Source organism: Miniopterus schreibersii, assembly GCF_964146895.1.
Source record: "Miniopterus schreibersii genome assembly, chromosome: 17".
Taxonomy (NCBI): Eukaryota; Metazoa; Chordata; class Mammalia; order Chiroptera; family Miniopteridae; genus Miniopterus; species Miniopterus schreibersii.
This window is the reverse complement of record NC_138117.1, coordinates 23,813,656-23,830,276: the sequence shown is the minus strand read 5'-3', so window position 1 is coordinate 23,830,276 and position 16,621 is coordinate 23,813,656. Positions and strand designations below refer to the sequence as shown.

At 39.2% G+C, this 16,621-nt stretch overlaps 1 protein-coding gene across 1 annotated transcript in view; it reads right to left on the bottom strand.

Moving 5' to 3' along the window:
* Positions 1-3,466: 3,466 nt before the first annotated feature.
* The window catches only part of DNAJC5B (DnaJ heat shock protein family (Hsp40) member C5 beta), a gene marked incomplete at both ends in the record, with an annotated part of 43,571 nt that continues 30,416 nt past the window's right edge, over positions 3,467-16,621 (bottom strand). Inside the window, 3 exons of the mRNA XM_081116416.1 lie at positions 3,467-3,561; positions 12,138-12,309; positions 16,250-16,463. Of these exons, the coding sequence (XP_080972542.1) occupies positions 3,467-3,561; positions 12,138-12,309; positions 16,250-16,463 (481 nt within the window). The remainder of the gene's footprint in view (positions 3,562-12,137; positions 12,310-16,249; positions 16,464-16,621) is intronic.

The following is a 16,621-nucleotide window of genomic DNA, read 5'->3' as shown; positions in this document are numbered from 1 at the left end:
CTCTCTCCCTCCCCAAACAGGTGGGGTATATTTGCAATAGTTCAGTTTATCTAAAAGACCAGTCAGCGGTAAGGTAGGCAGTTGACAGTGATGAGCAGAGAGATTAGGAGACTAAAACAGAAAAATGAGGGTCGAATGGAAGAAAGGCAGAGTGGGAGAGGGAGGGGGAGAGGGAAGGAGGTAGAGTACTAAGAGAAGGGGCAAAGGGGAAAATGAAGTGAGAGAGACTCAGGATGAGGGAGTGAACAGAAAGAGAAACACAGAATGAGTAAAAAGGATAGGGGGAAAACAAGTGAGGAGCACTGACTGGTTCAGTGTTAAACTTCCGGAGGCCAAAAGCTTGACACAGTGTCACTGGGCTGAAATCAAGGTGGTAATAGGGCTGTGTTTCTTTCTGGAGGCTCTAGAGGAGAATCCATTTCCCTGAGTTTTTCAGCTTTTAGAGCTGCCTGCATACCTTGACTCATGGTCCCCTCCCTCCTCCACCATGAAGTCTTATCTCTGGCCATTCTCTAATCTTCAATTGCATTTTTCTGACCATCCCTCTGTAGTCACATTGGCCCCTCTCCATAGTCAGGAAAGGTTCTCCATTTTTAAGGATCCATGTGATTAGATTGAGCCCACTTGGATAATCCAGGGTAGTCTCCCCATTTCAAAGTTCTTGATAACCACATTTGCAAAGTCCTTTTTTCCATGAGAAGTGATATATTCACAGATTCTGGGAATTAGGACATGCACATCCTGGGAGGCCATTATCGTGCCTACCACAGAAATCATGTAGCCTTAACTGGAACTCTCTCTGTAGGTTAGAAGATCAGGCAGTACATTACCAGGTAAGTGTATTTCCAGGACAGGCCGTGTCAAATGTGTTTTAGTCTACATATCATTTGAAATGTAGAAATAGAATGTCATTTATTCTCAAAGAATTAAGAAATGCATATTTTGGTAAAGAAAAAATTGTATTTTTATTATGTTCTAATGTAAGACAGCAAAAATAAATGGATGACCTATGAAACTTTATATGAAATCTACTCAGGTGGCCTGGAGGCCAGGATTAGGTAGTGAGCCACTGAAGTGAGCAGATCATTTGACCCTGCATGAACCAGGGCTATGCAACCATTGCTGAGGAACGTGGTCAGCATGTCCATTCTTTCCTTGATGTTTCTCTGCTAAGATACTTGTGGATTCAGAATAACTGCTGGTGATTCCAAGTGGCAGCTCCCACCCCTTGACTCCCACAGGATGTTTAAGTGGCCCCTCCTCAGATTAAGAGTTGATCCTTGTGTCTGTGTAACTAAGGGACATTCCATGGAATTAATTTCCTCATTCATAGGCATTCGTGTGCTTGCATTTGACACACATCATTGTAATTAGAAACTAGCGCTTTGTGGGAAGTATTGGTCAGAACTCCTTCAGGAATTTAATTCCACCATCTGATTCTGATTCTGATTCATGTCCTTTTCTCATCTTAACCACTCTTGTACCAGCTCTCTGGGCAAGCTGGGAGTAGATGTAAAGAAACTCCGTGTGAGAGAGAAAAATGAGTTCTGAGAGAGAAAGAGAAGATGAGCTTTGTTATGTGCAGGTTGTTATTTGAAAATAGGCCTCAGGCCCAGACAGTGTTGCTCAGTGGTTGAGCATTAACCCATGAACAAAGAAGTCACCAGTTCGTTTCTCCGTCAGGGCACATGCCCAGGTTGCGGGCTCAGTCCCCAACAGGAGGCATGCAGGGGGCAGCCAATAGATGTTTCTCTCTCACATTGATGTTTCTCTCTATCCCTCTCCTTTCTCTCTCTCTCAAATTCTATAAAATCATATTTAAAAAAAAAAAAAAGGCCTCACGAAAGAAATGTAGTGGCTCCAATTATCCACAGGTGGGGCTATTTATCTCAGAGTTCTGAGCTCATCACTGGGGCTGTTAGTATGGGTTTCTTCATGGGTCTTATTGAATGAGAGTTCATGCACATAAGAAATTCACATTACATTTTTCTGTGTGTAGCAACATATGCAAATTGATGTAAGATCACCTTATATTTGTTAAACATTTGACTTTTCAGAGTTCTTTCACCTCAAGTCTTTCATCTGGTTTTACTGAAGATGACAGCAGATATGAAAACAGTCATAGGGAGATGAGCCATATTATTCTCACCTCACTTAGTCAAAGGGCTAGTTAATTAGAACTGAGATTAGAAAGTTTCTTAACTTTCAAACCAGGGCCTTTTCTACTTGATTATGTAGATTTTTTTAAAAAAATTCCAATAACTCAAGAGTTAAAGCAGAGTTTTAATGACATCAGACTGTAAGAAATATCACACCAATTCTCACAATGTATATTTAACCTTAATTAATTATAATTTGGTGGTAGGGGAACAAAGAAAAAGGAAAAGGGCATTTTATAATATCATATAAAAAACAACAAGATCTTGAAAAATGCAATGTTATAGAAAGATCTAAGAAAGACCTTGAAAAACAAACATTTTTCCTGCTGTATTGTTCAGAAATAGCACATGGTTTCCACCACATAATGAATATCAGGATCAAATAAGTAAATGCAAAGATGACCTCTAAGCTTAAATGTTTAACAAGCAGAGAGAGGAGCATTTTCTGGTCAATGCAATTAATCCCACCAAAAAGTGGGACAAGTGATATGTCTTTAAATTTAGGCTATCGGATTTAGAATTCTACCTTTTACCTCATGTGTTGTTTTTTTCTTTAGTCTAGCTAGGCCAGTTGTGCAGAAATAATTTTTACTTAAAAATGATCAACACATTGTTTGGGACTGGTTTGGGCTCAGAATGATTTTTTCTGGATCATTTATAAAATCCAGGTTGGAGTTTTGTTTTATGCTAATCTAAAAGTATGCACAAACCCTGTGTTTTCCTGGTTTTGTCAATTTTCAATAAATTAAAATTTTTAATCTTTCAAAAATATACTTTAAAATAATATAGTTTGTCTTTTTTACCTAATAATTTTTCCTGCCTTTTGAAATATTTCTGTAGTCATATTGAATATTTATAAGGATAAATCTCCACACATGAAAAATTCCTCCTGTGTATATTTTGCTGATATTTATGGCAGATATGAATATTGCATTTAGCTAAATAGATGAAAAGTAGGCTGTTCTTTAGAATATTATTTTAGTCTATAAGGAATGAGGTCTGGCTCACATAAAGGGCAGATTCATAAAGCCTGTCCTGTGCCACTGTCTTACCTCATGCAAGGAGCATAATACAACTCTTCAAGTCTTTATTCATTGAAATGGAATGTTTCATTAGGAATTCTACTTAAAGAGTACGTCTGCATACTGAGAAAGTTATGTAGGGAAAGTTATCTTTCCCTAACCTAAAAATAAAATACAAATGTGGAAAAGTTCACAGCATTTCATGCCTCCTACCCTCTCCCCACGACCACCTGGAGACATGGTTGAACCAAGAGAAGGTACTGTGGACCCTCAATGGGCTCAATATTAAGAGTCTGTGCAATAACTTCGAGGTCCTTCTCTGATTAGCTGTGTTTTCTCATTTGCATTTGTAGGCTGGAGAACAACTGGAAAGTCCATATCTAAAAATAAACAAAGCAAAACAATAAATACCCTCTTATCATGCTATGTTTTCTTTAATGGGGCAAGTGGTGGATATTTTTGTTGAAATGATGATTGGCAAATCAATTCAGTAAGATATTGAGGATGGCTACCATTTAAAGGACTTCAGAAGGGAAGAGACATTGTCTTTACTCTTCTATCAGTTCTATCAGTAATAGAAATATAAAACCAAAGCACTGAACCCAGCTTTCAGTTTGAGGCAATTGTTGAACTTGGTTTAGTTTTTACCATCTTTTGGGAATGAGGATAGGCCCACTACATATGTCATATAGACTATATATATTTATATGAAAAATGACCCCTAAAGTTGTACAGTGCACAGTTGCGTATACAGCTCTTGTTGGGAGAGGCCAAAACCCAGAGTTTGCCTAATAAAGCCAATTCCCAAAATGATTATGGCTCTCTAAATCACCATACCTCTAAATCTGCAAGGAAATTTTTTAGTCTTGAGTTTTGGTGCTGAAGTGAGGGAGAAAAGGGCTCCCCTAAAAATATTTAATGGCAAGCTAATGAGCACACAAATTGGCAGACCAAATGTATAGTACCTGTATGTCCAAAGATAGCTCAAGCTGATAATTTAGTTTAAAATGGTCCAGTGCAAGATATGCTCCCAAGCACCTAGAAGAAGTGAAAGGCCCTACCTTTAACTCAGGCCTCAAAGAATCAAAACCTTGCAAGAAACATGAACTCATAGTAAAAACAAATACAAGGAGAGATAAGAGATAGGATATAGGAGGGAGGGAAGGAGGAAGAGAGGAAGGGAAAAATGGAAGGAGGAATGGAGAGAGAGATATTGAGGAAAGATTTCAGATACAAACAATGCATACTGAATGAAAGCCAGTAGGAATAACAGAAGGCCCAAATCAGACCCAGAAAGACTTTAAATCCTGCACTTACCAGACACAATATTTTTAAAATAGATTTGTTTTTAAATGATCAAATGAATTTTTAAATTAATAAAAAAGAACTTCTAGTGATTAAAACATCTGAAATTTTAAAACTTGATGAATGAGCTCAACAGCTAAAGAGAGAATTAGTGAAATGGAAGATATCTGAAGAGATTAATCATAATGTGACACAGAGAAACAAATAAGTAAAATATAAAAGAGATTAAAAGACATGAAAAATAGAATGATACAGCTTAACATATCTAATAAGACTTTCATAAAGAAGTGAAGAGCAGAGGCAATATTTAAAGATTTAATGGCCAAGAATGTCCTAGAATTGATGAAAGACATCAATCTACAGATTTAAAAACCAACCAGGATAATAAAGAGAAACTCATTTTTAAAACATCTTAGTGACATTGAAGAACAACACAGATATATTGTTGTTCTATAGCAAATATGGAAGCTAGAAAACTATGGCATTATATTTCTAATATGCTAAAAGATACTTATCAATTTAAATTTATTGACAAACCCTCTTATTGTTACATTCTTTTTTTTACACCATGATATACAAGTATTTTCAGATAATCAAAACAAAAATAGTACCATCAGCAGACCAAATTTAAAAGATGTAATTCAGGCAGAAAGAAAGTGTTACCAGATAGAAAGTTTATGCTGTAGAAAGGAATGGTTAGCAAAGAAAATGGTAGATATGTGAGTAAAACTAAATTATTATTGACTGTATAAAGCAATAATAATTCATGAGGCTTAAAATTAAGTTAAAACTAGAATACAATAATAGTGTATAAATCAGAATGAAGGTGATCATGGGATCTATACTGTTGGAAAACACTTCTAAGAAGCAAACAACTTCCTGTGGCCCTTCAAATTATCTTCTCCATGAGATGGAATGAAGGAAAAGACCACCCATTCTTTGGAAGGTGGAGATGCTGGTAACAGGGAAGACCAGGTCAACAGTTGAAGAAAAAAGAAGGTATCTCATTTGTGGTTACCAGAGGGGAAGAGGGGAGGGAAAATTGGATGAAGGTGGTTAAAAGGTACAAAAATCCAGTTATAAGGTAAATAAGTACTGGCGATGTAATGTACAACATGATGGCTGTAGCTAACCCAGAACCCAGTAACCACTAGGCAGCTGCTCCCTGTTCCTCCCTCCCCCCCCCCCCGGCCCCTGCAATCATCAGTCTGTTTTCTGCCTCTATGGTTTTATCTATTTTCTGGACATTTTATATAAATGGAATCATACAATATTTGTGCATTTCTGGCTTCTTTCACTTAGCATCATGTTTTTAGGTTCATGCACACTGTACTTCATTCCTTCTTATGGCTGGATAATATTTCACCTCTCTTCTGCCTTTTTGCACTTTTCCCCTCAGAGCCTTCTGGGTTTCTCTCAATCCCTTTCCCCTCTTCCAAGTTAAATCCTACCACTCTTGCTCTTCTCTGACGAACTGTCCAGGATTCCAACTGCTTTCCATCTATCACATTTCACTTGGATGATATGGGCCTTTGTCTGAGCATATTTCAGTTTGAGGTTATTTGCAAATATGATCTCTGCACAACTTCTGTTTCACCAATAGAACAGCCCAGTGTGACTATACCTGCCTTGCCTGACATCTAGAGCGCCGTTTGCTATCTTATCCACAGGATATTGGGAGATACTGTGCCAAATGCTTTGCTGACATCAAGGTTCATGCCTTCTAGGGTTCTCCATCCCCATAATCCCCTACCCCTTAACTGTTCCTCATTTTTTAAGTCTTCAGCCTTAAATGTTACCTCCTCAGGGAAGCTGTCCTTACCTGCTTCCAGGTCAGGCCCCCTAGTGTTCACTATCACAGCCCCAGTACTCCTCCTTTAGTGAGCTTATTGTACCTGAAAATTAACTCGGTGTGATTATTTGTTGAATATACATCTCCCCATCTTCTCTGCTGGATTGTAAGATCCAAGGCAACAGGCACCATGTCTTTTCTCTACCCCTTAGCATAGTGTTAGGCAAATATTAAATGCTCAATTAATGTTTGCTATTGAAAAACTCTCTCGATAAACCTGTCGAGTAAATTTGCTCACTGAACTTTGGTGCTGAAAATTGAAGAAACCTCGGGTCCACTTTGAGCTGCTTCTGGGGTAACATTCAGAGCTGAGTCACTCGTCCTGCTCCCTGGGCCCAGGACTTTGATGATGCTTACTTAATATTTTCATATAAAGAAACAGCAAAGAGCTTTGGACTAGTTATAAGAATTATTTTCTATCTCTCTGTCCCTCTCCCTTCTTCTCTCTAAAAATCAATAAAAATTTTTTTGCAAAAAGGAGGAATAATTTAATATTTTCCTTGATGTCCTTTTTCTGGTCTGTAAAGTGCGATGAATGCTGGACAGCAAGTACAGTAAATGTCTCAATATCTTGACCAAGAGCAAGAATCTAATTACAAGCTGTATGGCCTTTTCAGTTCAGTGGGGCTGAGAATTTATTTGGGTTTCATCCAGGTGAGTAGCAGGAATAGTTAAGCAATCAGCAGATTTTTCTGTGCACTGAATCTCACATTTTTAGATCTAAGGTCAACACTATAAAATCTCCTCCTTTAATTAACTTGTTCCCTTTTATTTCCTCTCCTTCCAAAAAGAAGGGGGAAATCATGACTCCACAAGAAATTTTTTGGGTTTAACTAGGAGTTTTCAATCTATTGCCTTCAGCTTGGGGGGAAATATTCCTGAATTTATCTCTTATGTTTTTGGTTTGCTGTGCCAGACTGTTCAGGGATAACTAGCTCCCATTTATGCTCTTGCCTCTGTACTCCGCCCCCCCCACAGACACACACACACACACACCCCAGGGAATGGGGTTCTACCTCAAGAAGGTCTATAAATTCCTTTTGGATAGTAGAATTCTGATTTTATTGTGGCCTTCCGCTAACACAGAAATAGTGTCTAAATGAGCTTGTTTCTTATAACACTCAAAACTTCACAAAGTGGCCTGGCCGGTGTGGCTCAGTGGTTGAGTGTCAACCAAGAGGTCACCAGTTTGATTCCCAGTCAAGGCAGAATGCCCAGGTTGTGGGCTGGGTCCCCAGTAGCGGGCGTACAGGAAGGAGCCAATAGATGACGTCTCTCTCTCTCATCAGTGTTTCTATATCCCTGTCCTTCTCCCTCCCTCTCTAATAATCAATAAAAACTTACTTTTTAAAAAGTTCTCAAAGTGAAACTTCTAATTTGTGAACCTTTGAAAGAAAGAATTTACCCTTATATTTCAAGTTTCCAAGACAAAAAGGAAGGATGGGCTTTATCCCACCCCAGACCCTATCTCTCTTATATTTGTTCCTGACTGATCCATAAGAATAATAGAATTCCTGTGTTCCTAGGATTCCACTGAGAGTACATTTTTATCTTGAGATAGAGATGAGAATCAGTTTTTAAATTCTATAGTTTCCAATTAATATTACAGATGCCACCCTTTTCAATGTTTCCCCTTTATTTCTTAAGGATAGAGCTGGATTATACCCATTCACATAGTTGAAGGAGAAACAATAACCTAAGCAAATCCGTCCTCTCTACTACCAAATCCCACTCTGTACCACTACTCTTGAACAGAGACTAGTACCATGTTATAGCATCAAAAGGTATCTTAGGCTTTAGCTAGTGTCAAGGCATAAATTCTCATAATGAAATAAATGTTAGACTGAGGAGCAGTGGTGGTGAAGTTACTGTACAGTTAATGAAATTTAAGCTTCAGGGACCTTTGACTGTGCAGACCCTTCCAAGGGCCTTTTGGGATCCTATAAATGTGTTTACATTTTTGTAGATTTGCAAAAGTAAGATATTTTAACCATAACCAAACACTGTCTCTTTCCACTTTTCCTCCATCGTGTTTTTCTTCTTGAGGATTGGCCACAGAGGGGCTATGGACATTTTGGAGATTCAGGTAAGGGGAAGTATAGTTGGGGATAGGTTTCACTTGAGTTTAGTGGGATATGTTTTTGTGGCTTGCAGCAACTCTGTGTATAATTGTTGGTAGCTATACTGGCATAGGAATGGCTTTAGGGATAATCCTATAGCTCACTATGCCAATTCACTTGCTGAGGGGGCATGAAGATCCACACCAGTGGTGGTGTCACACAACATGAATGTGTCCAGTGGGCTCTGATCCTGGAAGTATTGGGTGATATAGGGGAAACAAGGTTGGAAGTATGCAGAGTCAAAAAATGGTGTGTGGAAAAATTTTTCCAAATTTTACATGTTATATATGAAACCAACTTTCACAGATTTGACAACAATCCTGTTAGATGGGCCAGGTACAGAAACCCAAGTACAGAAACTAGGGTACAGAAACTCACCAGGGCAGGAAGGCCTGGATGCCTAGCAAGGGGACAAAACTGGGAAAACAAGGACTTTATCCCCAGGATAATCTCTTCTTCCCTAGCATATTGCTGGTCATGGTTTAGACCCGCTTCCTCCCTAAAGATAACATCTAGGCCTCAGTTGTATTTCAGTTCCAGGCCCAGATAAGCAGAGAAACCAGACCAGTGGTGCCTCACTGACTCAGGACCAGATACATTGACTAATGACTGACCCCCTGCCCTGGCAGTGACCAATCAGTGGAGATGATGTCCCTGAAAGAGCACACCTGGAAAGCTGATGAATATTCTATTGAGACCCTCCCCTGAGACCTCCCTAAGATTCCTACCTGCCTGTAAGAAAGAGATACATATGCTCAGGACAAAGGACCCAGCATGCGCTCCCCAGAAGGGGAGCATGCTAGCACCATCTCCATCCCTCCATCCCACAAGACTTGCAAGCAGGGAAGCAATGGGGAGCAGCAGCTCATCTCAGGTTTACCCCCAGACCTGTCTCCAAGGCCCCCTTCTTTCTCTTTCTCCAACTTCTCAGTGAGCCAGAACAGCCCAGCCTTTGTTCTCCTGTTGTATCTTCTATGCTGTTTCTTGTTTCACTGCCCCAAGTCTGCCATCATGGACTCAGAGCTGTGTAGCTCTGCCCTTTGAATAGCCCCATCCCCTTTTAATAAACTTAATTTTTCTTTATTCACCTGTCTGAGATGGCTATTTAGCCTGCCCGAGCACCACAGACCATTAAGCTTTCAAATCCCTAAAAATTTAGACAACATTACCAGTAATGAGTTGTAAAACTGAAACTTTTCTAACCTATCAATCATAAAAAACAATTTTTGATCAAACATGCTAGAGGAATTATTGTGGACAGATTTTACTATTACAGAAAATGATATTATAAAATTATTGTTAAATGAAGAGGCAAACAAAGAATATGCACCCAGAAAGCATAGGGTAAAAGTATTACAGAGATGTGCTAGGGAGTTAATTAAATTATTGCTATTTTTCTAGATTTTGTGATATTTATGTTATTTGTCAGTTTTTAAACTTTGCAATTTCTTGTGACTTCTTCTCATTCTAAATTGATATTCACTTTCTGATTCAATTTTGCATTTGTAATATTGTGTTCTTTTGCTTAAAAAGGACTGCCCAAATTGTACAAGTTTTAGGCCCTGCAAAACCTGGATTAACTCTGCATAGGAGCTTTTAAATATTTAGGAATGGAATAAAGCTTTTCCTTCTTGTTTAAGACTTCTTAGTAACATAGTCAAATGGGATCATGATTTTACTTAGTCTATAATCTGACCTCTGCAATGGAATTGGTAGCCCTAGGGGAATCAGAACTGAGAACAGTGAGAGGCACATAGATTTATCACCAGTCACCCTGCAGGGAGGAAACCTGAGTGGAATTTGGCACCAAGGATGAATTTCTGTTCCAGAAAAGAAATCGTCTGCAAAGAAGGTCTGCTGAAATGACCTGGTGGGACTTTGATCTAATTTAAAAGAGGAAAGACTTTGAGGCTTTTCAGAGAATTGTGAACACTGGATTTATGATATCTAGGTTCAATTCACCTAGTTTTGGGTTGCGCTGTATAAAAGACAAGTTAAGATAAAGTTGTTACAGTGGATGACAACGACAACGCTCTCCTTCCTATCCTCTGTCAGTGACTGGGGAGTACTAGACAGGATTGATGGATGTTTTGGGAGATCCTATGAACAATGGGGACAGACCTCTGACATGATCTTTCAATAGTTTATCTCCCTCGCAAGAGCAGATGGGATTAATACATGGGCTCATTATTCCTAAACAAGTTATGCCCCTTCTCTGAAGAGGATTTTGTATATATGTATCTTTTTTTTAGCCCATTTTGATATTTATGCCACCATTAAAAGACTTGTCCTTTTATATCCCAAATAAGGCAAAAGAAACTTGTAATCACATTTCACCATGGACCCATAATTTGTCTCCAGGGACAGTAATAAAAAATTGTAAGAACAACCCTGTTTCCTGAACTGGCCACCCAGTGGCCCCTATAGGAAGGGATCGCAGGTTACAGAAAAATCTCTTCTGTCCTCTATGAGCCCCCAACCCCCAAATGATGTGAGACTAAGCATGATTCACATGATTGAAGACTCCTTCCTTTAAGCTGGAGTCAGGGTGAGTAATAACTGGATACTACTTGGCATCATATTTGATCGGGAATAAAAGATACATGCCAGCCTTTAAGCAGTCTGCTGCTTGATGTCATGGAATTTCTGTTTCATTGTGATGCAAAGAATCAAGGTATGGTACAGTCCAAAGAAGTGCACCATTCCTAATTTCAGCAGTTCTGACAACACTGGGCCATTATCTGAATTACCAAATAATTCTCTTATTTGGCTGTCCAGGGTTCTTTGTGATTTAGTGATAAAGTCTATAATTCAGAATAATTATGCATTCTACAGGAGAAAATGGCAGTAGGATTATGGCTACAACACAGAGAGGACAATGGCAGGTTTGACTCCAGCTTGTTTAAACAAAGACATTTTTCAGAGAATATGAAGTATTCTTGGTGTTGTAAATTCTGTGAGATTTTATCATTAGCTACATTTTTTTCTTTATGATTTCTGGGCAGAATGAACTTAAAAATCAAGTTATATATCATGGCTATGCATATACATAGATAGACATGTGGGGGTATTTTAGCAAAGCAAATAGTCCTACTTACATAGGACAATATCCTTCATGCTGGTTTGAGGCTAGCTCTAAATGTGTAGGTTTGGAAGGAAGCTACATTTCTAGGGAAGAAAGACTATGCTCCCCTAGTTCTACCCAAAACTCATTATCAAGTAATCAAAAAGAAGAAAAGTGAAGGGTTGTTGACTTTTCTTCATGTCCATTCCCTTCTATTTGAATAGAGATATTAAATTAATAGGCTGAAATGCTTCTCTTGGGAGAAATTTCTACCTTGGTTCTCCTACCCCTGGGCACTACTGAACCTCCCTGGGCCCAGAGCTCAAAGTCTTACAATGAGACCATGAGTTGTATACGAGCTTTGCATATTGTACTAGATCAGCATATTTCATGATTTCTTTCTAATAATGTCAGGCTCTGTTTTTCTCTGTTGCTGGTAAAAGTATCTGTCCTCTCATTCTCTGCAAAAGAAATACCAAGGCTGACAGTCTGTGGGGCTCTCCCCACTTGGTTGATGGATTTCTCTCACTTTAGTGATAACCATCACCATGGGACCTGGTGCTTGGCCAGGCCTATGAAGGGACACCCACTACCTCTGCTCTCATCTTACTCTACCTTTTTCCATGTCGGTTTTGATCTGCTCCTCAAGATCTTCTGGGGACACATAGAAGTCCTCTTCTGGCTCCGATGACTTGGGCCGGCAGCGTCCACAGCAGCAGTTGCAACAACAGCATAGACAGCAGCAAAAATAGCAGCCGGTCAGGAGGCCAATAATGACGAACAGGGTCTAGGAGAAACGGGAAAAGCAAAACAGGGGTGAGGAGTAGAGGGTATGGGAGAACCCCAGAAATTAAGTGTGTACCCATGTACTTCCAGAGACCTGAAGACATCACAGTCCACCCTGCACCCTCATCCTTATTGCAATGTAATCTTTTTAGTTTCTTTGGAAACAAATTCCGCATAGAGTTCTGCCTAGCAAGTTAAACCCAGAGGAAATGACTTGTAGCCAAAGTAATGATGTATGACATTTTCTTCTTTATTCTTAAGCTATGGTGATCATTATTAAGAGTAAAGCAAACAAAGCAACAAACCAACCAACCAGCAAGCAAAACCTCTACAGGTCTCACCAAGGGGGCAGAATCATTCTCACCAAGGGAGCTGTTGATAGCCCCCCCTCCCCTAACCACATTCCTCTTAGTCTCAGCAGAGCCTCTCTCTTCAGTTTCTTTTGCACTCTCCCCTCGTCTCTATCCTGGCTGGTAGGGCTTTAGAATAGATCCTGTTATCTCTGCTCTGGACATTTCAGTAGTAGCCTCATAACTGGCCTCCCTGCCTCCACTCTTGCCTCCTAATCCACCTTGTGCATTGCTGCTGGAGCTTCCTGAAATATATGTCCTCTTGAATGCGTGCAGCTACTCTACTGTCTCTTAGATAAGGCTGGAGCTCCTTATTATGGTCATCTGGCCTCTGCCAACCTCTTCCCTGCACCAGCCTGCCCTGTTCCTGCCATAGCTTTGCTGTCACCATGGATTCATCTGCCTAGATGCCACCTACCTCCACCAGCCATCTAACAAATAGCCAATCTGTGTTTCAGAGTCATCTCAAAGATCCTCTCTGTGACATCTTTTCTGACCCCCTCCCCTTTCGTGCCCCAATTGTACTTCATACAGACTTCTACCATGGTGCTTTATTTGTTGACACTTAGGACATTTATCAGTTTATAGGTCTATCTCAGACTGGGAGATTCTTGAAGGCTAGAACTATATTTAGTCATCTTTCAACCCCTCCTACCTAAGGACTTAGTACCTGGCATGTGGCAGTCACTTAGTAAATACTGGCTGAATTAATGAATGTATAAAGTAATAGATAAGCAAATGATTTGTTCCTCCTAGTGAATAGCACCAGGATCCCCCCACAGGCATAGAAATTTGCTCGCTAAGTTTGCCATAGCTAAAGATTAAAAGAAATTCTCCCAACCCCTCAATTTGAGGTTAAAATAAGCCAAATTTTGTTAACTGAGGAAAATAAATTTATTTTATTAAAAATGTTATTTGAAATAGAAAGGAAGTGATTTATACATCTTTGAATCAGAATGCAGATTTTAGCTAATAAAAGGAACAAAGGGGATAAAGATCACTGCGTGTGTTTGCAGTTCTTCAGAGACTTAAGGTGGCGTCTTTTACGTTGATGAACCTCACTTACCCCATTCCTGCTTCCCAGCCCAGGACTCCATCTATCTGACTCTGGCCCCAGTTGTGGGGTGGAGCCTATGGGCAGCTTGGAGTGAGGGAGCCTTAGTCACACCCTCACCACTACAATCTACATTTTCATAAACTCAGGTAAATTACTCTGAAAATAAAACTGTAACACCCTCCTCCTCAGCAACTACCTCTGAGACCTTCCTGTGCAGTATTCTTGAGTCATTGTCCCAACAAGCTCCTCCTTTCTTTACCTACTTTTGTCCTTTTTAAAATTTTTACTATGCAATTCCCAAATTTTTCTCTTTTCTGGAAACTTCCTTTAATTCATATACTGTTTTGTTATTTAGTTGTTTCCACTAGATTGTCTGTTGCAGAAATAACCTTGTCTTATCCCTTTCAGTGCTTAGCATGGTACTAGGTGCAAGTAGGTGTCCAATATTTTTAAAATACATATTTCCATTGGTACAGATTCATTCATACAGTGCTTGCTTAATACATGATCACTGTGTGCCAGGCCACTCTAATGGGCCCTGTGCAATTAGGCTTTGACACAAGTAGAAGGGAAAGGAAGAATTTTTTGTAGGCCCATTTTTATTTTTTTTTATTTTTTTTAATATATTTTTATTGATTTCAGAGAGAGAAAGGAAGAAAGAGAGAGAGAGACAGAAACATCAATGATGAGAGAGTCATTGATCAGCTGCCTCCTGCATGCCCCTCTTGCTGGAGATCAAGCCCGCAACTTGGGCATGTGCCCTGACTGGGAATCAAACCCCAATCGCCTGGATCCTAGGTCAACGCTCAATCACTGAACCACACCTGGTGGGGCTGTAGGCCCATTTTTAAAGAGCCACATCAGAAATTACTTTATATACCTCTTACACTACTGGACATCTTCTTGTCTATAAATTTTGATTAATTTTGTCAACTTTCTGAATAAAGAAACCTATTCTCATTTTTATGCAGGCGAGTCCCAATATGCAATCAAGTGCCAGTGTGCAAATAATCTAGAATTCCAGATGGACCTTCCTATGGGAAAAGTGTTATGTCTGGAGGTTAGGTTCCTAGGCAAGCCCCCCAAAAGCCCATTTTGTTATATGAACATTTCAATCTATCATCAGAAGTGACATTGTCAGTACATACACTCTCATTCCAAGTTCCAGATATGCTTGGCAGGAACTTGTCTCCCTCCCAAATCTTCAACAATAAAGAAAGGGATTTTCAGTGGGAATCCTAGTTATCCCCAAGAAAAGGAAGTATGGAAGCTGAAGAAGGCAAATGAGGCTTTAAGTTGCAGACTCTCTCCATACTTATGTTCAAAAACATTCTCTTCCTGCATATATAAAACTCTTCAATGTAGCAATATGTATTTTAGTGGAAGAAAATACCAATCAGAATACTACAGAACATGAAATGGGTCTATTTGGAAATCAGCAACTTTTTAAATGATTAATTACAGCTTATGAATGTGAGTTCATATGATTTCACAAAATGTGTGAACTGTTCAGATGTATGTGAATTGTCCAAAAATATGCTGGTGGGCTATCTGTATGTTCATACGCAAATACATTTTTATTAGAAGATAAGGATATTGAAACTCATACAGAATCGTCACCAAACATACATTATACCAGGGATTCCTAGGAAACCACGCAAAATTTAGTGTCAAAAATCAGTTCTGATTGCACTAAGTCCTTAAAAATGTTGCCATTTTCTTGACCAGAAATTTTTTTTCTCTCTCTCCCTCTCTCTGTCTCTCCAACTTCCTGTCCTCCACTACTTAATTCTCTCCTTTCCCCCTCATTTCCTTCACTACCTCACCACAGGCTCCACATGAGCCTATGACATAATTGTCATGCACTCTCCTAAGTACTGTGTGTGCTGATGTAGCCTATGCTACAAATAGTAAAGTACATGGCTAAATTTGTTAATAATAATTTATTAAACAGTCGTCACACTCATAAATTATTTTCAGTTTTGAGCAATGAGTCATTTCTTAATTAGTCACTATGGGGGGAGAGAAGGCAGTCAGAATTAACCTGAAGCTTCAAATTCAAATATAATTAATGTCTGGAAGTATTTCAAGTCATGCTGTATATTACAATCATTTGATGAGCTAAAGCAAAAACAATCCTCAGATAACAGCTTTCCATCAAAGCTATATCTCCTTTTACTTACAAGAATTTAATAGTATATGCCTGGCCAGGCATGGCTCAGTGGTTGAGCATCGACCTAGGATCGAGGCGATCCAGGTTCGATTCCGGGTCAGGGCACATGCCTGGGATGTGGGCTCGATCCCCAGTGGGGGGGGGGGGTGCAGGAGGCAACCTATCAGTGACTCTCTCATCATTGATGTTTCTATCTCTCTCTCTCTCCTTTCCTTTCTCTGAAATAAATAGAGATATATTTTTTTTAAAAAGAATTTAATAATATATAAGGTTAGGCTTTTTTAGAGATTGGGTATAAAAGAGTGAATATCATTATCATCTAACAGGAAATTGGTTTTGAAGGGAAAAAAATATGATTCACCTTTGCCCACCAGCTTGACAGCATAAAGTAGGTATTAACATTTTCATCTCCAAATTGCTCGGCCACATAGAGTCCCAGCGATCCGTACTTGTCATATATGTTTCTCTTGGACATGTCAGTAAGTATTGTATGGGCATTGTTGATCTCTTTAAACTTGTCAGCAGCAGCAGGATCATCTGGATTCTTGTCTGGATGGTGTTTCAAGGCCAACTTTCTTTAAAAAAAAAAGTAAGGAAAAGTGTCACTTGACAGGAATTACAATGACATTTTAGAAGGGCACTATCATTTGTATATCCTTTGAACATGTAAATACTGTGAAATGATGATGCTGATTTAACTAAGCAAATGCCCATTAAATGTTGTCTCTGTTTC